The sequence below is a fragment of the Bufo gargarizans genome, chromosome 4 (genome assembly GCF_014858855.1).
Source record: "Bufo gargarizans isolate SCDJY-AF-19 chromosome 4, ASM1485885v1, whole genome shotgun sequence".
Classification (NCBI taxonomy): domain Eukaryota; kingdom Metazoa; phylum Chordata; class Amphibia; order Anura; family Bufonidae; genus Bufo; species Bufo gargarizans.
The window spans coordinates 381,328,205-381,351,129 of NC_058083.1; the positions used below are offsets into that span (position 1 = coordinate 381,328,205).

The 22,925-nt window shown below is 43.2% G+C and overlaps 1 protein-coding gene across 2 annotated transcripts in view; it reads left to right on the plus strand.

The window, feature by feature from the left end:
- LOC122934721 (myelin and lymphocyte protein-like) overlaps positions 1–19,875 on the plus strand; it is a 199,767-nt gene extending 179,892 nt beyond the window's left edge. For both annotated transcript variants that reach the window (XM_044290386.1, XM_044290387.1), the window contains exons 4-5: positions 2,461–2,586; positions 19,231–19,875. In XM_044290386.1, coding sequence (XP_044146321.1) covers positions 2,461–2,586; positions 19,231–19,308 — 204 coding nt within the window. In that variant the 3' untranslated portion in view covers positions 19,309–19,875. The remainder of the gene's footprint in view (positions 1–2,460; positions 2,587–19,230) is intronic.
- The last annotated feature ends 3,050 nt before the right edge of the window (positions 19,876–22,925 follow it).

The following is a 22,925-nucleotide window of genomic DNA, read 5'->3' on the forward strand; positions in this document are numbered from 1 at the left end:
TTAGGCAAAAAAATGAAATTCTCAAATTTCATCCCCATTTGCCAATAACTCTTGTGCAACACCTAAAGGGTTAACGAAGTTTGTAAAATTAGTTTTGAATACCTTGAGGGGTGTAGTTTATAGAATGGGGTCATTTTTGGGCAGTTTCTATTATGTAAGCCTCGCAAAGTGACTTCAGACCTGTAGTGGTCCCTAAAAATTGGGTTTTTGTAAATTTCTGAAAAATTTCAAGATTTGCTTCTAAACTTCTAAGCCTTGTAACATCCCCAAAAAATAAAATATCATTCCCAAAATGCTGCAAACATGAAGTAGACATATGGGGAATGTAAAGTCATCAACATTTTTGGGGGTATTGCTATGTATTACAGAAGTAGAGAAACTGAAACTTTGAAATTTGCTAATTTTTCAAAAATTTTTGTAAATATGGTATTTTTTTATCCCAAAAAATTTACTTTTTTGACCCAATTTTTGCAGTGTCATGAAGTACAATATGTGACGAAAAAACAATCTCAGAACGGCCTGGATAAGTCAAAGCGTTTTAAAGTTATCAGCACTTAAAGTGACACTGGTCAGATTTGCAAAAAATGGCCAAGTCCTTAAGGTGAAATAGGGCTGAGTCCTTAAGGGGTTAAACAATTATAGCACACTTTCTGTAAATCCAATAAACTTCATTTCACTTCTCAAATATCACTGTGTGTGTCTCCTATATGATATATTTAACTGACATTTTTTATCGTAACAACCAACGATTTATGCAGCAAAATCATGACGATTAACAAGGTTGCCCAAACTTTTGCATCCGACTGTACACAATGAAAATATTTTTAGAAAAAAAATCATGTTTTTGTGTTGCCATTTTCTTAGAGCCAATTTATTTTTTATTTTTCTGGCTATAGTCTTGTGTGGGGCTTGTTTTTTGTGGGACAAGGTGATGTTTTTATTGCTACCATTTTGGGGTACATACAACTTTTTGATTGATTGATTGATATTATGTTTTTTGGGAGGTGAGGTAACTAAAAAAAGCTGTTTTGGCAAAATTTTGTTTTTTTCATACATTTTACTTGATGGGGTAGATCATGTGAAATTTTTGTAGAGCCAATTGTTACTGATGTGGCGATACCAAATATTCTAGTTTTTTACATTTTACACAATAAGAGCATTTTAAAAAAAAAATCATGTTCAATTTTTATAGAGCCATATTTTCTTATTTTTCTTGCTATGGTCTTGTGTGGGGGCTCACTTTTTTGTGGGATGAGGTGACGTTTTTATTGCTACCATTTTGGGGTACATACGACTCTTTAATAGATTAACATCTATGTTTTTGGGAGATGAGTTCACAAAAAAAAATCTGTTTTGGCGCAATGTATTTTTTTTTTTATGGCGTTCACCTGATTGGGTAGATCATATGAAATTCTTATAGAGCTGGGTGTTGTGGACACGGTGATACCAAATATGTCTATTTTCTTCTATTTTTAACATTTCTTAAATAACAGATTTGGGGGATTTTTTTTTTTTTATGTGAAACTTTTTTTTCAAAAACACTATTTTTTACTTTTTACATTTTTTATTTTGCATTTTGTGTTCCCCATAAGGTCATACAGGACCTCTGGAGGACATTTAACTTAATTTTTTTTTTTTACTATTGATTTCTCCTGTAACTGGAGCTGACATAGTAGCCCCAATTACAGGGGAAATACACCCTCCAGAGAGGCTGTACCGCATAATACTATGCTGTACAGCCTCAGTGCAGGGCTGATTGAGGTCTGTGGAAGACTTGGCAGCTCCTGCACTCCCCCGGCCCTGGCGGTCACATCACCACTGGGCTGGGACAGGAAGCAGCAGATCGCTTCCTGGCTGTATACACTCATTCAGTGCTGTGTATACAGCGATCTAGAAGGCAGGGACACCCAGGAACGGTCCCTCCCTAGTCACGATTAGCGTGTAGCTGCCATTTCTGAAAGGACATTCCAGAACGTCCATTCAGAGATAAACCCGACCGCCCAGGACGTTTACAGTCAATGGGCGGTCGGAAAGTGGTTAAAGTAACTGTATAAATTCTAATGCACTGAGATCCCCCTAGTGGTGGCTGCAGGCAGCCAGATATAAATATATTATGTGAAGGGAAGCAGTGATTAACAGTGGAATGAGGGGGCTTGGTATCACAGCTCAGCCCTATTAACTTAAATGGGGTTGAGCTGCACCTAAGTCATGTGACCGATGAATGTGACATCACATGGCGTAGGGAAAGCTGAGAGAAGGCTGCGGAGCTACCGCGAATACCGATGCCTTCTCAAACGGCTGATTGGTGGTGGCCTATCCAGAGGAAAGGTCAATAAGCCATCAGTTTGTAAGTCTTGGAAAACTCATTTAAACTCAATCAGCATTCATTTGTTGTACAATGTAAAGGAATTGTCATAAAAGCTTTCTTTCCTTTTCAAACTTTCTTTTTTTTCCTTACAGGATGCCTTTTATCATTATGCTGCATCTTTGATGTACCTCAGTGCATCGGTGCTCCAGGCCGCTGCAACAATAAATGCTAAATATTTAGGTGTCTTCAAGTATTATCAAGAGAACATTGCAGCAGTGGTAAGTATGTCTTTTTCTATGGTTAAATAAAATTACCAACAGGGCTAGCTTAAAGAGGTTGTCTGAGTTATGAAAAAAATGCAGCACTTTAAATCTGATGGTCAGCAATATATACATAAGCTTAGCAAGTTTTATGCAAAACATATTCTATTTCCTCATTTCCCTGGTTCTCTCCTGGCCCTTTCTTAATCTGCAATAACATCAATCTCTGAGGTTTTCCTCATGAATATTTGCGCCCCTCCCCCTGCTCTGGAGGGAATAAAAGTGCTGCCTCTGATGTCTGACTCCTGGGAGACTCAGCAGCATGTTGTACAATGACACTGGTGATACACACAGGATCTTCTGCCTACCTGTTCTTGTGAAATGCTCTGCAGAACTCCTCCATTCTGTCAGCTCTGTGTCTGCAGGATGAGGATGGCAGATCCTGTGCCAGGCATTTATCTTTTCACCGCCTGCAGCTTCTCAGCAAAGCCTCCAGCCCTGAGTGTGTTCTGCAGAAGGGGTTAATCTTTCACAAAGAATCCAGTGAGAGGGAGACACAGGGCAGACAGCAGTGCAGGGGGGCGTGGCCAGCACAGTGACCTGTTGTGCACAGACACAGACCTGCTCCTCAGGCTTGTGCATGAAACATCAACAGAGCAGGCAGGGAAGCTGAAATCTCAGGTCATGTGACCCTCAGTGAAATCTGAGAAAGGAGCAACTACAGATGAAGTAAGTGAATTATAAACCCCTTACATTTGATTAGTTAGAAACATACAAAGAACAGAAAAATAACTTGGACAACCCCTTTAAGATTGATACCTAATGGGGCTCTGACAATTGAGTCCTTCACCCCCTGCCTCCTCTCTACTATTTGTAGCAGTGTCTGATTATAAATTATTCACAGGTAAAAGATATTATGGTTCTAACTAAAGATGAACAAGATTATTCTAAACTTATCGGCTTTGTTACCAATTTCATAAAAAATCATCCACGAAACAAATCAAAAAGAATTTTCATTTGTTTCTGACGAATTGTATAAAAACTCGCCCAGCACGATTTGTTGGCTTGGAAAACCATGAGGGGTGAGGTAAAGATGGAGGATCACATGATACTGGGAGGAAGTGGGGGGAGGGCTTGCCCTGACTAGCAGTAGTCAGGGAGATGCCTGTGTTGAACCAGCAAAAGCACTATACTGTGTTCAGCCTCTGACTAGGGCGGAGTGTGTATGAAATGTGTCCCAAAAAAATGATTTCTCGGTATACAGAGCCAAAAACTACTGTGGTGTGATTAGGGACAATATAGAGAAAGAATACAAATATATTGTAATTGTGTAGATTTTAGGGAATTTCTTCAGGGAAAGCTGAGGGAATGGTTTGAGAGAGTTTGTTATGGGGATGGTCACTGTGCTTAAAGTTGTTTGCTGTTTGCTGCTGCAATTCACCTAGCAGTTTACAGAGACAGCAATTTTTTATAAGCTTATTGCCAGCACAACGCTCCAATAACATTCTGATGCAAAGGCAGGTGCTGTATTTTTTTTGGAGTGCATTATATCTGTCCATGTTATTAAATGGGTTATTCAAACCCTATATTGCCCCCTCTAATACCTGGGTGCCTTACACAGTTGCCTTGCTCCCCGGTACTTCCCAGATTCAGAATGTAGGTAGGAGCAGTAGCAACACCAGCCATTCGGCCAGTAGTAGCAGGCCACAGTTCTCACTGGTTTACGAAATGCACAATGTAATTATTAAGGACAAAGAGGATGAGATTGTGGACTGGATATCATCCCCCTCTTAGTCACAGCCAGATGATGTGGAGGTCACCTCTGATTCTGACACAGGAACCAGGGATCACAGCATTCCTTCTGCTCCTCCTCTTTGCAACCCCAGAGACGTTTTGCAGTTGCATTGTCTTCAAAACACCCCACCACATGCTATGGAAGATGATCAGAAGAGTCTCCCTGTTAATGCGTTGTTTGAGAACAGCCAGTAAGGACTGCCATGAGGAGGAGGTTCGGGGGGGGGGGGGGGGGGGGGGGAAATACAGAACAGGGAATCCAGAGGAGACCATAATGATATAAAACAGTCTGATAAAAGCGGTGGAGAGGGTGAGGACTATGACAATGATTGTATGTTGGACAGGACCTGGAAGCTTGATCAAGGTGCTGAGTAAGAGGTAACATCAGAGAAGGAGGGTTGTGGCAGCAGCATCAATAAAGAGCAGAGGCAATGTATGGTCAGAACCTTCCAAAGAACTGCCAGGCAGGGGCGTACATAGAAATCACTGGGCCCCATAGCAAGAATCGAAATTGGGCCCCCATTCCCTGTTTATAGCCCCTCCCACTACCCATTCCAGGCCTCTCTCTTTGTTCCATGAACTATTCTTGCTGCTGCGTTTTATAATTTATGCCTTCAGGGCCGGATTGGGATTACAAAACAGCCCTGGCACACAAAATAGGTATAATAGATGCAGTGTGTACAGATATATAGTATATATAGCAGTGTACTGTTATGTGTGGTACGAGGTATAATAGATGCAGTGTGTATAGATTTATAGTATATACAGCAGAGTACTGATATATGAGGTACAACCTGTAATTTATACCTCATATCTCACGTCAATACACTGCTGTATTTACTCCATACCTGTACACACTGCATCTATTATACCTCATACCTCACATATCAGTACACACTGCATCTATTATACCTCCTACCTCACATATCAGTACACTGCTGTATATACTACATATATATATTGTAGGGGATTAGCTCTTTTCCAGGGGTTGCAAACACACACTTCTTCACAGAAACCAGGATTTAGGGGCCAAACTGTGCTTTATTGTGGCACACGGCATAAAGCAAAAACACACAAAGCCAAAATAAAATACCTTGCCCGTCTGGGCCCTAACTAAACACATAGGTTTCCCTGACTCACCTAAAGCGTAGCACAGTTCACACCTGTGATGAGATGCGGCTTTCCCAGCCCAACCTTCAGCAGCCTCCAGGCTGCTCCCACACCAGGGTCTCTTGAGGAATCGTGGTCTCTCAGCCCTTCTGGCTCAGACCACACAGAGCCACTCCAGCCTTCTGTGTGCAAGTCCCCCAAAGTCCAGGCTATTGCATAGCCTCGTGGCCCCTCAGCCTGGCTTATCTGAGACCACACTGACAGAGCCTCACCAGGCCTCTGTCTGCACACTCTCCAGAGTGAGACACACCCAAGAACAAGTAGCAGGATTAAATAGGATCCCTGGACATGAGCATGCCCTAAGTCCCGGACCGGAGCCTGGGGAAAACACTTCAATGTTCACATTGCTACAATATATATATATATATATATATATATATATACAGTACAGACCAAAAATTTGGACACACCTTCTCATTCAAAGAGTTTTCTTTATTTTCATGACTATGAAAATTGTAGATTCACACTGAAGGCATCAAAACTATGAATTAACACATGTGGAATTACACACACAGAAAGGAGTGCAACCACATCGATTTTCAGGGATTAAAACAACAACATTTTATTTATAACCTCCTGGAGGAGTAACTTCACCTTGCCCGCAGCCCCTGCATTTGGTATGTAATATCGCTATGTAGTGCACCTTTTCGGCTTCTTTTAAATCTGATGATTAGAGCTGAATAAGTGAGGCATAGTTTTACATAGATAGCATGCGTGCAATTAAATTGTTTGCCTTGATCCAGATCCCCCCAGCATGATCCAATTTGCCGGGAGTTTTCCGGAGAGTACAAAGCAAGGGGGCTGGTCTCGGCATAATTAGTGCTATGGGTCTGTTGAATAGGTGATTTATATCTGTGATTTGTCCCCGTGTACACATATTTATGTACTTTGAATACATGTTTCTTTTACCATGTTATAAATAAAATGTTGTTGTTTTAATCCCTGAAAATCGATGTGGTTGCACTCCTTTCTGTGTGTGTAATTTCATATTTTTGAGGAGTCTACCTCTTGAACTAGAGACCGTTGATGGTGTTACATGTGGAATTATATACATAACAAAAAAGTGTGAAACAACTGAAAATATGTCATATTCTAGGTTCTTCAAAGTAGCCACCTTTTGCATTGATTACTGCTTTGCACACTCTTGTCATTCTCTTGATGAGCTTCAAGAGGTAGTCACCTGAAATGGTCTTCCAACCTGAAATGGTCTTGAAGGAGTTCCCAGAGATGCTTAGCACTTGTTGGCCCTTTTGCCTTCCCTCTGCAGTCCAGCTCATACCAAACTATCTCGATTGGGTTCAGGTCCGGTGACTGTGGAGGCCAGGTCATCTGACGCAGCACCCCATCACTCTCCTTCATGGTCAAATAGCCCTTACACAGCCTGGAGGTGTGTTTGGGGTCATTATCCTATTGAAAAATAAATGATGGTCCAACTAAACGCAAACAGGATGGAATAGCATGCCGCTGCAAGATGCTGTGGTAGCCATGCTGGTTCAGTATGCCTTCAATTTTGAACAAATCCCCAACAGTGTCATTAGCAAAGCACCCCCACACCATCACACCTCCTCCTCCATGCTTCACGGTGGGAACCAGGCATGTAGAGTCCATCCGTTCACCTTTTCTGCGTCGCACAAAGACACGGTGGTTGGAACCAAAGATCTCAAATTTGGACTCATCAGACCAAAACACAGATTTTCACTGGTCTAATGTCCATGCCTTGTGTTCTTTAGCCCAAACAAGTCTCTTCTGATTGTTGCCTGTCCTTAGGAGTGGTTTCCTAGGGGATATTCTACGATGAAGGCCTGATTCACACAGTCTCCTCTTAACAGTTGTTCTAGAGCTGTGTCTGCTGCTAGAACTCTGTGTGGCATTGACCTGGTCTCTAATCTGAGCTGCTGTTAACCTGCGATTTCTGAGGCTGGTGACTCGGATGAACTTATCCTCCGCAGCAGAGGTGACTCGTGGTCTTCCTTTCCTGGGGCGGTCCACATGTGAGCCAGTTTCTTTGTAGCGCTTGATGGTTTTTGTGACTGCACTTGGGGACACTTTCAAAGTTTTCCCAATTTTTCAGACTGACTGACCTTAATTTCTTAAAGTAATGATGGCCACTCGTTTTTCTTTACTTAGCTGCTTTTTTCTTGCCATAATACAAATTCTAACAGTCTATTCAGTAGGACTATCAGCTGTGTATCCACCTGACTTCTCCACAATGCAACTGATGGTCCCAACCCCATTTATAAGGCAAGACATCCCACTTATTAAACCTGACAGGGAACACCTGTGAAGTGAAAACCATTTCAGGTGACTACCTCTTGAAGCTCATCAAAAGAATGTCAAGAGTGTGCAAAGCAGTAATCAAAGCAAAAGGTGGCTACTTTAAAGAAGCTAGAATATGACATATTTTCAGCTGTATCACACTTTTTTGTTATGTATATAATTCCACATGTGTTAATTCATAGTTTTGATGCCTTCAGTGTGAATCTACAAATGATAAGTGGAGGACCTCTCTTACCATTGCATTCCAATTTATTTATTTAATTTACTCCATTTTACCAGTGTCATGAAGTACAATATGTGCCGAAAAAACAATCTCAGAATGGCCTGGATAAGTTAAAGCGTTTTAAAGTTATCACCACATAAAGTGACACTGGTCAGATTTGCAAAAAATGGCCTGGTCCTTAAGGTAAAAATGAGCCGGGTCCTTAAGGTGTTAAAGTAATTTCCCTATCCACTTTTGTTTGCAGAGCACTTGCCATGCTCTTAACCACATTTCGCTGGCATTTGCATCCCTCTAGCCCTTTCCATGACATTTTTACAGCAATTTTAGTGCTCAAAAGTTTGGGTCCCCATTGACTTCAATGGGGTTTGGGGTCAAGTTCGGGTCCCGAACTTGAAATTTTTTGTGAAGTTCGGGCGAACCCGTGAAACCCGAACATCCGGGTGTCCGTTCAACTCTAGTGGCCAAGAAATAGCTCTACATGCTGAGCAATTAGCTGGTGTACAAGCTTAACTCCCACTTGGCCAAGTTATTGGTGGTGCAGTCTCAGCTGTAGCACTTATGGATTCTACTGCCTTTAGAAGCTGATGGCGTGCCCCCAGCCTCGCTGGTAAATACCTAGCCAGCATTATTTCTCCCAAAAAGCCATCTCTGCCTTGTCCTATCACACCAAGTGCTTATCCTCCTCCTTCACCTCCTCCATGGACATCCTCCCATCCTCAATTGAAGCAGGGCAGAATTATATTTGTATAGGGAAGTGTTGCCTTGTGATGTTAGAGCTGATCAGCCTGGACGAGTGCAGCCACACAGCCGATCACTTGCTAACGTGCATCAAGCAGCAAACATCCCACTGGATTTCTCCCTGCAAACTCCAACTGGGCAAGGTGGCTGTGCAGCATTTGGGGGAACTAATACATGGCACACTTGAAAAACCTAGTTCTGCAATTCTTTTTGAAAAAGAACACTGGCTTGCACAGAGTGATGATAATGTCCAGGAGACTGTTCTCACATTTCAGCGATTCTTATGTGGTAAGGAATACCCTCACTGACTTGCAGCGACAGAACTGTCTGCCAATGTATTGCTTGATCAGCAACCTAACAACTCACTGAACATCGGTGAATTATTTTCTCATGCACCAGACCACCTCTGCGGGGAACATGTGTTGTTTCGAGTCAGACAGTGACAGCTCATCAGAGATGCCAGTCGAATATTGAAGCTCTTGGAAAAGGTACCAAAATTTGTCAGAAGGGACAACTGCAGCATAAATTATGTCATCCCCCTCATATTTATGTTAAAATAGATGCTCACGCTGATGCTACAAGGGACGGCGGAACAAGAACAACTAACCGCCTCAACACCCAGGTTCAGTCTGGCGTATTACATGTTCCCTGACCTAATGGACTTTTGGGGAGGCAGACTGGAATACTGGCCCAATTTGCTGTCTCTGTTCTCTCCAGCCTCCAGTGTCACCTCAGAGAGGGTTTTCAGCATTGCAGGGGGTGTTGTGACACCCAAGTTGTCCTCCACCAGTGTACAAACATAATTTTTTATCAAAATGAATGGGCCATGGATCCATGAGGATTTTCACACTCCTCTGGCTAAAGGTCTATTCTCACGTCCACAATTGCAGACAAGAATAGGCAGTTCTATGGGGGTGCCTGCCGGGTGTATTGCGGATCCGCAATATACTACGGATGTGTGAATGGACCCTAAGGCTGATGCATAGATCTGCCCTTGCTGATGGTGCCCCATAATGCCACTGTTGCAGTCTGCCTGTCTACAATAATGTTCTGTACCATATGGCTGCTGCTGCCATAATGCTGCTGTCTGCCTGCCTACCATCATCTTCAATAAAACATGGCTGCTGCTGCCACCATGATACCACTGTAGCTGTGTGCCTGCTTACCATAATGTTCAGTACCGTATGGCTGCTGCTGCCACCACCACAGCTGCTAACGTATCATTTTTGGACGCTTGTGCAGAACAAGCCCCTCTTTCTTTCAACATTAACATATGTATGTATGTATAAACTGGGGTAGGGATTTGCCCCTGTTGAGGCATTGTTTTTGAAAGCTTGGTCCCAACAAGTCATTGTTTTGTTTCTCATAACATTGTGTGTGTTTAAACATTATCTGCCTCTGATAAGGGACACATTTTCGAAGCTTTCTAATAGGAAAAAGCACATCACATCCAATACTGCAGTGTGCTTTTAAAAACGTTGTTTGGTAACACTGTTAAACATGTACTTAACCATAGATATGTTTGCCGGTGTCACTGTGACATTATTTGCTATTGCTGTCTTTGTGTTCAAGTGCTTAAAAAGAGAGTGTGTGTGTGTGGGAAGGGAGGGGGGTGGCGGACATGGAAAGAGTCCTAGGACACTAAAGAGTGTGATATATAAATTTTCAGGGCAATTGGAGCAATTTCTATTTGTATAGAATCGATTCAGACACAAATCAAATTGTTTAAAAAATTTTACAAATCTGACATGAAATGAATTTTGCTCATCTCTAGTGGTAAAACAAGAATGTTCTTATGAGCAAGGACACCCCCAGAACTTGGCAGAGGTCCCAGAGTTGCCTGCTGCTGCTCTCCTCCACTGCCCTTGCTGGTAGTTACAGGCTAAGATGTGGACGCTGAGGAAGATAGATGCAGTTGCCAGGGTTCCCTGTTTGGATTACAAAAATTTGTGGAATGCTAGCAGTGTAGAACTCCCCAAAAAATAGACCTTCAATACCCCCCCAAAAAAAATTACAATACTCCACATACTCCAAACATATATGTATATATAAATGTAGTAAATACAGCGCCAGAGCCAAGCAGCACAGATTGTGCACATGAAAAGATATGGCAAATTAATGCAGTATCAGAATCAATCTCAAAGGGAATCTGTCACTGGGATTTTGTGTATAGAGCTGAGGACATGGGTTGCTAGATGGTTTCTAACACATCCGCAATACCCAGTCCCCATGGCTCTCTGCGCTTTTATTGTGTAAATAACCCAAATTGATACATATGCAAATTAACCTGAGATGAGTCCTGTACGTGAGATGAGTCAGGGACAGGACTCATCTCAGGTTAATTTGCATATGTATCAAATAGTTTTTTTTACACAATAAAAGCACACAGAGCTATGGGGACTGGGTATTGCGGATGTGCTAGCGGCCATCTAGCAACCCATGTCCTCAGCTCTATACACAAAATCCTGGTGACAGGTTCCCTTTAACCACTTAAGGACCACAGGTTTATACCCCCCTAGTGACCAGGCCCTTTTTTACAAATCGGCACTCCACAACTTTAGCGGTTTATTGCACGGTCATGCAACTTACCACCCAAATGAATTTTACCTCCTTTTCTTCTCACTAATGGAGCTTTCATTTGGTGGTATTTCATTGCTGCTGACATTTTTACTTTTTTTGTTATTAATCGAAATTTAACGATTTTTTTGCAAAAAAATGACATTTTTCACTTTCAGCTGTAAAATTTTGCAAAAAAAACGACATCCATATATACATTTTTCGCCAAATTTATTGTTCTACATGTCTTTGATAAAAAAAAAATGTTTGGGCAAAAAAAAAAATGGTTTGGGTAAAAGTTATAGCATTTGCAAACTATGGTACAAAAATGTGAATTTCCGCTTTTTGAAACAGCTCTGACTTTCTGAGCACCTGTCATGTTTCCTGAGGTTCTACAATGCCCAAACAGTAGAAAAACCCCACAAATGACCCCATTTCGGAAAGTAGACATCCTAAGGTATTCGCTGATGGGCATAGTGAGTTCATAGAACTTTTTATTTTTTGTCACAAGTTAGCGGAAAATGATGATGATTTTTATTTTTATTTTTTTTCTTACAAAGTCTCATATTCCACTAACTTGCGACAAAAAATAAAAAATTCTAAAAACTTGCCATGCCCCTCACGGAATACCTTGGGGTGTCTTCTTTCCAAAATGGGGTCACTTGTGGGGTAGTTATACTGCCCTGGCAATTTAGGGGCCCAAATGTGTGAGAAGAACTTTGCAATCAAAATGTGTAAAAAATGACCGGTGAAATCCAAAAGGTGCACTTTGGAATATGTGCCCCTTTGCCCACCTTGGCTGCAAAAAAGTGTCACACATCTGGTATCGCCGTACTCAGGAGAAGTTGGGGAATGTGTTTTGGGGTGTCATTTTACATATACCCATGCTGGGTGAGAGAAATATCTTGGTCAAATGCCAACTTTGTATAAAAAAATGGGAAAAGTTGTCTTTTGCCAAGATATTTCTCTCACCCAGCATGGGTATATGTAAAATGACACCCCAAAACACATTCCCCAACTTCTCCTGAGTACGGCGATACCAGATGTGTGACACTTTTTTGCAGCCAAGGTGGGCAAAGGGGCACATATTCCAAAGTGCACCTTTCAGATTTTGCAGGCCATTTTTTACACATTTTGATTGCAAGGTACTTCTCACACATTTGGGCCCCTAAATTGCCAGGGCAGTATAACTACCCCACAAGTGACCCCATTTTGGAAAGAAGACACCCCAAGGTATTCCGTGAGGGGCATGGCGAGTTCCTAGAATTTTTTATTTTTTGTCGCAAGTTAGTGGAATATGAGACTTTGTAAGGAAAAAAGAAAAAAAAAGAAAAATCATCATTTTCCGCTAACTTGTGACAAAAAATAAAAAATTCTAGGAACTCGCCGTGCCCCTCACGGAATACCTTGGGGTGTCTTCTTTCCAAAATGGGGTCACTTGTGGCGTAGTTATACTGCCCTGGCAATTTAGGGGCCCAAATGTGTAAGAAGTACCTTGCAATCAAAATCTGTAAAAAATGGCCGGTGAAATCCGAAAGGTGCACTTTGCAATATGTGCCCCTTTGCCCACCTTGGCAGCAAAAAAGTGTCACACATCTGGTATCGCCGTACTCAGGAGAAGTTGGGCAATGTGTTTTGGGGTGTCATTTTACATATACCCATGCTGGGTGAGAGAAATATCTTGGCAAAAGACAACTTTTCCCATTTTTTTATACAAAGTTGGCATTTGACCAAGATATTTTTCTCACCCAGCATGGGTATATGTAAAATGACACCCCAAAACACATTGCCCAACTTCTCCTGAGTACGGCGATACCACATGTGTGACACTTTTTTGCAGCCTAGATGCGCAAAGGGGCCCAAATTCCTTTTAGGAGGGCATTTTTAGACATTTGGATCCCAGACTTCTTCTCACACTTTCGGGCCCCTAAAAAGCCAGGGCAGTATAAATACCCCACATGTGACCCCACTTTGGAAAGAAGACACCCCAAGGTATTCAATGAGGGGCCTGGCGAGTTCCTAGAATTTTTTTTTTTTTTGCATAAGTTAGCGGATATTGATTTTTTTTTGTTTTTTTCCTCACAAAGTCTCACTTTCCGCTAACTTAGGACAAAAATTTCAATCTTTCATGGACTCAATACGCCCCTCACGGAATACCTTGGGGTGTCTTCTTTCCGAAATGGGGTCACATGTGGGGTATTTATACTGCCCTGGCTTTTTAGGGGCCCTAAAGCGTGAGAAGAAGTCTGGAATATAAATGTCTAAAAATGTTTACGCATTTGGATTCCGTGAGGGGTATGGTGCGTCCATGTGAGATTTTATTTTTTGACACAAGTTAGTGGAATATGAGACTTTGTAAGAAAAAACAAAAACAAACAAAAAATTTCCGCTAACTTGTGCCAAAAAAAATGTCTGAATGGAGCCTTACCAGGGGGGGGTGATCAATGACAGGGGGGTGATCAATGACAGGGGGGTGATCAATGACAGGGGGGTGATCACCCATATAGACTCCCTGATCACCCCCCTGTCACTGATCACCCCCCCTGTAAGGCTCCATTCAGACATCCGCATGATTTTTTACGGATCCATGGATACATGTATCGGATCCACAGAACGCATGCGGACGTCTGAATGGAGCCTTACAGGGGGGTTATCAATGACAGGGGGTGATCAGGGTAATCAGGGTGATCACCCCCCTGTCACTGATCACCCCCCCTGTAAAGCTCCATTCAGACATCCGCATGATTTTTTACGGATCCATGGATACATGGATCGGATCCACAGAACGCATGCGGACGTCTGAATGGAGCCTTACAGGGGGGTTATCAATGACAGGGGGTGATCAGGGTAATCAGGGTGATCACCCCCCTGTCACTGATCACCCCCCCTGTAAGGCTCCATTCAGACATCCGCATGATTTTTTACGGATCCATGGATACATGGATCGGATCCACAAAACGCATGCGGACGTCTGAATGGAGCCTTACAGGGGGGTTATCAATGACAGGGGGTGATCAGGGTAATCAGGGTGATCACCCCCCTGTCACTGATCACCCCCCCTGTAAAGCTCCATTCAGACATCCGCATGATTTTTTACGGATCCATGGATACATGTATCGGATCCACAGAACGCATGCGGACGTCTGAATGGAGCCTTACAGGGGGGTTATCAATGACAGGGGGTGATCAGGGTAATCAGGGTGATCACCCCCCTGTCACTGATCACCCCCCCTGTAAGGCTCCATTCAGACATCCGCATGATTTTTTACGGATCCATGGATACATGGATCGGATCCACAAAACGCATGCGGACGTCTGAATGGAGCCTTACAGGGGGGTTATCAATGACAGGGGGTGATCAGGGTAATCAGGGTGATCACCCCCCTGTCACTGATCACCCCCCCTGTAAGGCTCCATTCAGACATCCGCATGTGTTTTGTGGATCCGATCCATGTATCCATGGATCCGTAAAAAATCATGCGGATGTCTGAATGGAGCCTTACAGGGGGGGTGATCAATGACAGGGGGTGATCAGGGAGTGTATATGGGTGATCACCCGCCTGTCATTGATCACCCCCCTGTCATTGATCACCCCCCTGTAAGGCTCCATTCAGACATCCGCATGATTTGTTACGGATCCATGGATCGGATGCACAAAACGCATGCTGACGTCTGAATGGAGCCTTACAGGGGGGTTATCAATGACAGGGGGTGATCAGGGTAATCACCCCCCTGTCACTGATCACCCCCCCTGTAAGGCTCCATTCAGACATCCGCATGATTTTTTACGGATCCATGGATCCATGGATCGGATCCACAAAACGCATGCTGACGTCTGAATGGAGCCTTACAGGGGGGTTATCAATGACAGGGGGTGATCAGGGTAATCACCCCCCTGTCACTGATCACCCCCCCTGTAAGGCTCCATTCAGACATCCGCATGATTTTTTACGGATCCATGGATCGGATCCACAAAACGCATGCGGACGTCTGAATGGAGCCTTACAGGGGGGTTATCAATGACAGGGGGGTGATCAGGGAGTGTATATGGGTGATCACCCGCCTGTCATTGATCACCCCCTGTAAGGCTCCATTCAGACGTCCGCATGTGTTTTGCGGATCCGATCCATGTATCCATGGATCCGTAAAAATCATGCGGACGTCTGAATGGAGCCTTACAGGGAAGTGATCAATGACAGGGGGTGATCAGGGAGTGTATATGGGTGATCACCCGCCTGTCATTGATCACCCCCCTGTAAGGCTCCATTCAGACGTCCGTATGCTTTTTGCGGATCCGATCCATGTATCCGTGGATCCGTAAAAATCATACGGACGTCTGAACGGAGCCTGACAGGGGGGGTGATCAATGACAGGGCGGTGATCAATGACAGGGGGGTGATCAGGGAGTTTATATGGGGTGATCAGGGGTTTATAAGGGGTTAATAAGTGACGGGGGGGGGGGGGGGTGTAGTGTAGTGTTTGGTGCGACTGTACTGACCTACCTGAGTCCTCTGGTGGTCGATCCTAACAAAAGGGACCACCAGAGGACCAGGTAGGAGGTATATTAGACGCTGTTATGAAAACAGCGTCTAATATACCTGTTAGGGGTTAAAAAATTCGGATCTCCAGCCTGCCAGCGAGCGATCGCCGCTGGCAGGCTGGAGATCCACTCGCTTACCTTCCGTTCCTGTGAGCGCGCGCGCCTGTGTGCGCGCGTTCACAGGAAATCTCGGCTCACGCGAGATGACGCCAATCGGCGTTAGTGTGACCTGGCAGCGCCGCAGCATTGACGCCTTTCGGCGTTAGTGTGACGGCAGAAGGTTAAAGAGCCACAGTATAAACATATCTTATTCACAGGATATGAAATAAGCATCTGACCACTGGGACCCCCACGATAACGAGTCCCATAGAGATAAAATGGGACAAGAGCACGCATATTAGACTTGCCTCTCCATTTTATCTCTATGGGACTGTTGGAGATAGCCAAGTACAGTTTTGCCATGATCGGTGGGGGTCCCAATGGTTGGACCCCCAGTGATCAGCTGCCACAACCCATTTAATGCAGCAGAACTAAACTCTTAACATAAATACTGTAGTAGAACTAACCTCAGTAGATATATATGGTACCAGAACCAAGCTCATAAGACCTCCCCAAATTCTGTGCCATGGTAACTGATGCTGACAGTACTAGTTAGGGTTATTTCACATTGTGTTTGCAGTGTACATTTAACATATGTGCTGCAAAAGTGCATACATTAAACCCTTCCCGTGAAATTGAGGGGCACTGATCATTTGCTATGACAACCTGTTGCCTTGTGAAGGCTTCCAGGCCCACTATAGTAATGTGACAGTAATGTTACTGTCAAGCCATGCCTGCGGCATAGCTTGACAAGCAGCCAGTAAAAAACCCACAGATTGCAGTAATATTCTATTGCAGTCTATAGTATAAGCGATCAGAGGATTGCATGTCAAAGTCCCCCAAATGGACAAAAAATGACTGTAAAAAAAAATGTTCATTTAAAAAACACAAATATATAAAATATGCAGATGATCCCCTTTCCAATTTTACATATAAAAATAAACAATAATTCTTATTTATTTATATATAAACAATTTTCCTGCGTACTGAAAGCCATAATGGAAAAAAAATTCAAAATGCTGCATTTTTTTTTTACTGGAGGTTAACATGAAATTGTGCAGTCTGCTACGCGAGTCCATGCAGTCAAAAATGTGGAAAACAGCATATACCTCTATTGGTAACGGGAATCTATTGGTCCATTGGTAAACATACACTGTAGATGCAATGGGAATTGACCACTATAACTAGGAATGGAATTAAAGTTTTCACCCAGCTGCAAACAAATAGGATATATAAAGGAGGATAAGACTTGGGGGAAGTACGCTACTTTATTAAACTTTCGGGGTGTTGGTACACACAACCACGGCTCCACATGATCATTAAATATAATTGCTTACGTATTCTTCTTGTTTCTATTTTGTATTGCTGTCTTATATTGTCTTATTATTATTATTATTATTATTATTTACTATAGTATTAGTTTTCTTATATAATGCTTTGTCTTAGCAATTCTCACATTCACATTTTCATACTTAGCTATATAATTAGGGTGCTCATTGCTGCAAACTGTGAATCCACTGTAAAATAACTGGTCACTCCATCCTCTGTCTCCCACCCATCCTCGACCCATAGGGCAATAAAAAAAAGCACTTGATTTCTTCTAAGTATTAACTCAAGCAGATGGGACCCAACAATGAGAACAGTACTCTACACTTTAGTAATATACTAGCAGAAGGACCCGGCGTCGCACGCGTATATTTCATCTATTTCATTTAATGTTCGTGTTTGTCGTTAAACGATATCGACAGTATCCACTATAACAGTGACATCTACAGTACCCTGTCCCTTTTAACAGTGACCTCCACAGTGGCCTGCCCCTGAACAGTAACATCCACACCGCCCTCTCCTTTAACAGTGACCTCCACAGCGGCCGTCCCTTTATTAGTGACCTCCACAGTACCCCGTCTTGTTAACAGTGATTTCCACAATAATCCGTCCCCTTAACAGTGACCTCCACAGAACTCAGTTTCCTTAAATTTTTACCTCCCCAACACCCCGCCCCCTTAACAGTGACCTCTATAGCACCCCGCCCCTTAACACTGATATCAATAGCGGACCGTCACCTTAACTGTGACCTCCACTGTTCCCTGTCCCCTTAACAGAGACCTCCACCGCACCTGGCCCTTTAACAGTGACCTCCACAGCAGCCCACACCTTTAACAGTGACCTCCACAGCGCCCACCCCTTTAACAGTGACCTTCACAGCATCCCACCCCCTTAACAGTGATTTCTACAACACCCCGCCCCTTAACAATGACCTCTACAGCAATCTGCCCCTTAACACTGACCTCCATAGCAGACCGTCCCCTTAACTGTGACCTCCACAGCAGCCTGCCCTTAGGGTGGCCAGAGGTCCGGTTTTAGGCCGGGCAGTCTGTCTTTCAGACTCCTGTCCTCCGTCCGGAGCAGGGCCTGGACGGACACAGGGATGTCCTTTTGAACAGCTCACTCTCAGACAGCAGCACTGTGCTGTCTTTGTGTCTGATAAGGGTCATGTGATCAGGCTTCTATTGGCTAATGCATTTTTTAGGGAATATCTCAGGAACAGTACGTGCTAGAGACCTGAGACCCAGTCTAAAACCTTCCCGGACACCTGATGTACTTGTGTGCCAAATTTCATGATTGTAATTGCGACGGTGCAGATTCATTTAGCGGACATACACACACACACACACACACACACATACACTCAGCTTTATATATTAGATATTAGTAAAAGCTGCCATATCTACATTTTATGCAACATATTACAACTTTTATATTTTTGAACCTATAAAAACCTTAGCATTTAGGGTAAATAGGGAACAGGGGTCATTGGGGGTGGAAACAAATACCCTTTTTGCCTATACTAAATTTATAGAAGACAGGGCAACATAAGTAGGCCGGACCAACAGAAGTCGATAGGGCCTGCAATACCATAGTGCAGCAGAAAGTACCGCAGCAGCAGAATCAAATACCACAGGGCAGCACAAAATACTGCCGCCCTCTCCACAGTATTTAATTGTAACACTGTCCTGAGGATGGTAATACAGTTGAGTTCAGGAGGGAACCTGGGGCTGTTGAGCATCAGATCATTATGTACCTGGCCTGTGGCCATCAGGAGAGCTTGGGTGGCCCCCTGGGCATTGTCCCACCTGGAAATTTTCCTATAGGGTCTATGGTCAATCCGCCCCTGGCCTTCCCTATAAGCTACCCACCTTGCCCACTGTATGGGTGCCCGTCATTTATAATTTCTGCTCAAATTGTATTTTCATCTATTTTGCAGGTGTTTTGCTTTCTTGTCACACTGGTTTATGTGATCCACGCTGTGGCCTCACTAATAAGATGGAAGAGATCGCCTTAAATCAACAAAACCCACGGAAAAAAGAAGCAACGACATGCAGTACTTGGATATGTTCTTTTAAAAGCACAGACTAAGCCTCAATAAGAGTCTCCAACATTTGCTGACAGCATGTACTATGTCCTGTACATATGTAGCATAAACATTATTTTGGAATTTACTGTCATCTTAAATCAATGCAATAAAACAGACACGTAAAAGAAAAATGTTATATAGCGTGCCACCAATACAGTTTACTTTAATATATAAAGCAGGATATTGTATTAATGGTCATATGTCCTATAGTTATGTCTTAATATTGTAAATGACGTTGAAGAAGTGATGGCTCTTTATTCTAGAAATAAAACACACACCCGTAAAACATAATCCCTTTAAAGGGGTTATCCCATGAATAATGTGATAAATAAAAATTTGACATCAAGAAGTACATTACAATCGCTTTTTAACAAAGCCAAAACCAGCCCTGTATCTCGACTTTCAGCGCTCCAATTGCTCTGTTAGATTTTCTTCTGGCTGGCAGCTCAGGGGTTGTGTCCTTTCTGCTGCAGCTCTCTCCCCATCACAGCTCAGGGGGCACTTCCTTTCTGCTGCAGCTCTCTCCATGTGAGGGCTCATGCACATGAACGTATTTTCTTTCCGCTTCCGTTTCAGTGTTTTTGCGGACCGTATGCGCAACCATTCACTTCAATGGGTCCGCAAAAACAACGGAAGGTACTCTGTGTGCATTCCGTTTCCGTATTTCTGTTCCGCAAAAAAGTAGTGCATGCACTATTATTGTCCGCAAATCACGGTCCGAGGCCCTATCAGTCAATGGGCCTTCAAAAAATACGGAACACACACGGAACACATCCATATGTTATCCGTATTTCATCCGTATTTTGCGGATCCATACTGTAGAAATGCTATGCCGAGCCCATATTGCTCACATGTTTGGTGGTAATAAGTTACTGTTGCCGTTTCTGATCCGCAAAAAAACGCATCAAATACGGAAACCATAAGGATATGTTTTGTGCAATAATGGAACGGAAGAGGGCTTAAATCAGGGGGGAAAAAACACAGATACGGAACGGATTAGTGAAAAACGGTCTGTAAAACATCAACGGTTGTGTGCATGAGCCCTAACAGTCACAGCTTCTAACAGAACATCTGGCTGGTGGCAGTTGAAACTGAGCTTGGGAGACCACCTCTGTGTGCTGTCCGCATCTGTTGCTCTGTTCTGTGACCCCGCAAAAATTATGAGACATGTCCTATTCTTGTCCGTTTTGCAGACAAGAATAGGCATCTCTATAGGGCCTCCTGTTCCGTTAATTGCGGAAGGCACAAGGGTGGCATCTGTTTTTTGCGGATACGCAATTTGCGGACCGCAAAAAACGGCACGGTCTTGTGCATGAGCCCTAAGGTGGACAGAGAAGAGAAGAAAACAAACAGCAGGTGGCGCCTTACAGATAGAGATCAGTGAATAACTCAGTGGTTTTATAAAATTTTTAATTACATGCAATTACAAAAGTATTCAGATCCAGGTGCTGCTTTGAAAACTGTAGAATATTTTTTGTGGGACAACCCCTTTAATGTAGGATAGATGAGTCAAGTGTCTGTTACTTAAGCTGTTTATTTGAACTTTTGAAGTCTTTACCTTACTTTACTGTTTTTCATGAATTTACGATAGTGTTTTTCTCTCTGTATAACAGATTTCAGATTTGCAATAAATGTTTTTTAACTAAACAGATCGATTTGTATAATTTATTTGTTAAATGGACAGCTGGCATGGCCATAAGTCATTTTGGCATTGCAAAGCAGGTGGGAACTGTTGTCCAAGACAGAGTCATAGCTTGAAGATCATGGACCCCAGTGAAAAATCTTTAACAGGCCCTCCCACGTACCATGTGCTTTCTACAATAGCGGTGTCTTCTTATGTGGCAGAGTTTTTTTTTTTTGGTCTAGTAGTGACTGTTACCTCTGCCCTCCCTATGGATGCACATGAGTAAGTAAGCAATAAGTTAAGCCGGCCATCCACATTCAATGTATGTCAGCCAAACTAGCGGATTTCAGTGGGACCGGTCGACCATCTAATGTTTTAGTGGCCCTCCTGACTCTCCCTCGAGAGCAGGTTTAGTGGAAGATAAGGATTGGGCAAGTTGGATTTTAACTTCCTGATTCATTTGTTCTTGGGAAGCTAAGCCGCTGCCAGAAGATTCCTCTTGGCTTCCTACTGACAAGACACGCTTGCGCTGCTGCACTGGTATGTGTATGAGGGTGTCAGGAGTGATAGCTGTTAGCCGAACAAGTGTTAGGCCAACTGCTTTCTTATATGTCTGTCCAGATTTACACAATGAGGGTTCATTCACACATCTGCAAAAAGGGTCCGCATCCGTTCCGCAATTTTGCGGAACTGTTGTGGACCCATTTATTTTCAATGGGGCCGCAAAAGATGCGGACAGCACACTGTGTGCTATCCGCATCCGTACTTCCATTCCGTGGCCCCGCAAAAAAGAAAGAACGTGTCCTGTTCTTGTCTGCAGCCACGGAATAGAAAGGGTATTTCTATTATAGTGTTGGCCACATGCGGTCCGCAAAATGCGAAACGCACATGGCCAGTGTCCGTATTTTGCGGATCTGCAATTTGCGGACCTCAAAACAGTTGTGGACGTGTGAATGGACCATAAAGCTGCTAAACTGTTACCAACAAGAAACTATAGATAAAATGACTAGCCACTAATGGTTTCTTGCTTATATTGTAAGGCCAGGACACCATAGATGTGCCAGAATGATACAAGATTGATTTTCAACACCACTCAGTATTTTTTGGTCCATAACTATGAGAGAGATGGGGTCCCTGAGGGTCAGATTGACCATATGGGTAGTCAGAAACTGGCCAAGTACCTGGAGACTTAGAAGGTTGTTAGCCCTCCACCTAGAAACTATATCATGTAGGGGAGGAGGGGGCTGGAGGCTCACAACACCTGGAATTTTAGTGGAGAGGCAAAAAAAAGTTTCTAAAATCACTGAATATACTTGCTTCACGTGGAAACAAAAAAAAAAAAAAAAAAAACACTTCCTAACCACTAAGGCTTTTTTGTCATTTATTTGGGCACCTGAATCTTCTGTCATGGTCCACTTGATGTAGTTTGGCACTTCCAGTTTGGCAGCATGCCCGAAGCCCTTTTACTAGACCTCCCAGATTGAAAATGCAACTTCATCTTGTTGAGCAACTTCCCACAGACCATCCTTATCACTTACATGGCTCGGTTCCCATTATGTCTGTGAGTGTACTCAAGTTTACTCTATACAAAGGGAATCTGTCATCACTTACATTAAAATTAAAGGGAACCTGTCACCGGGATTTTGGGTATAAAGCTGAGGACATGGGCTGCTAGATCGCCACTAGCACATCCGCAATACCCAGTCCCCATAGCTCTGTGTGCTTTAATTGTGTAAAAAAATAGGACACATCTCAGGTTAATTTGCATATGTATCAATTCAGTTTTTATACACAATGAAAGCACACGGAGCTATGGGGACTGGGTATTGCAGATGTACTAGTGGCCATCTAGCAACCCATGTCCTCAGCTCTATACACAAAATCCTGGTGACAGGTTCCCTTTAAACTTTCCCCATGTGCA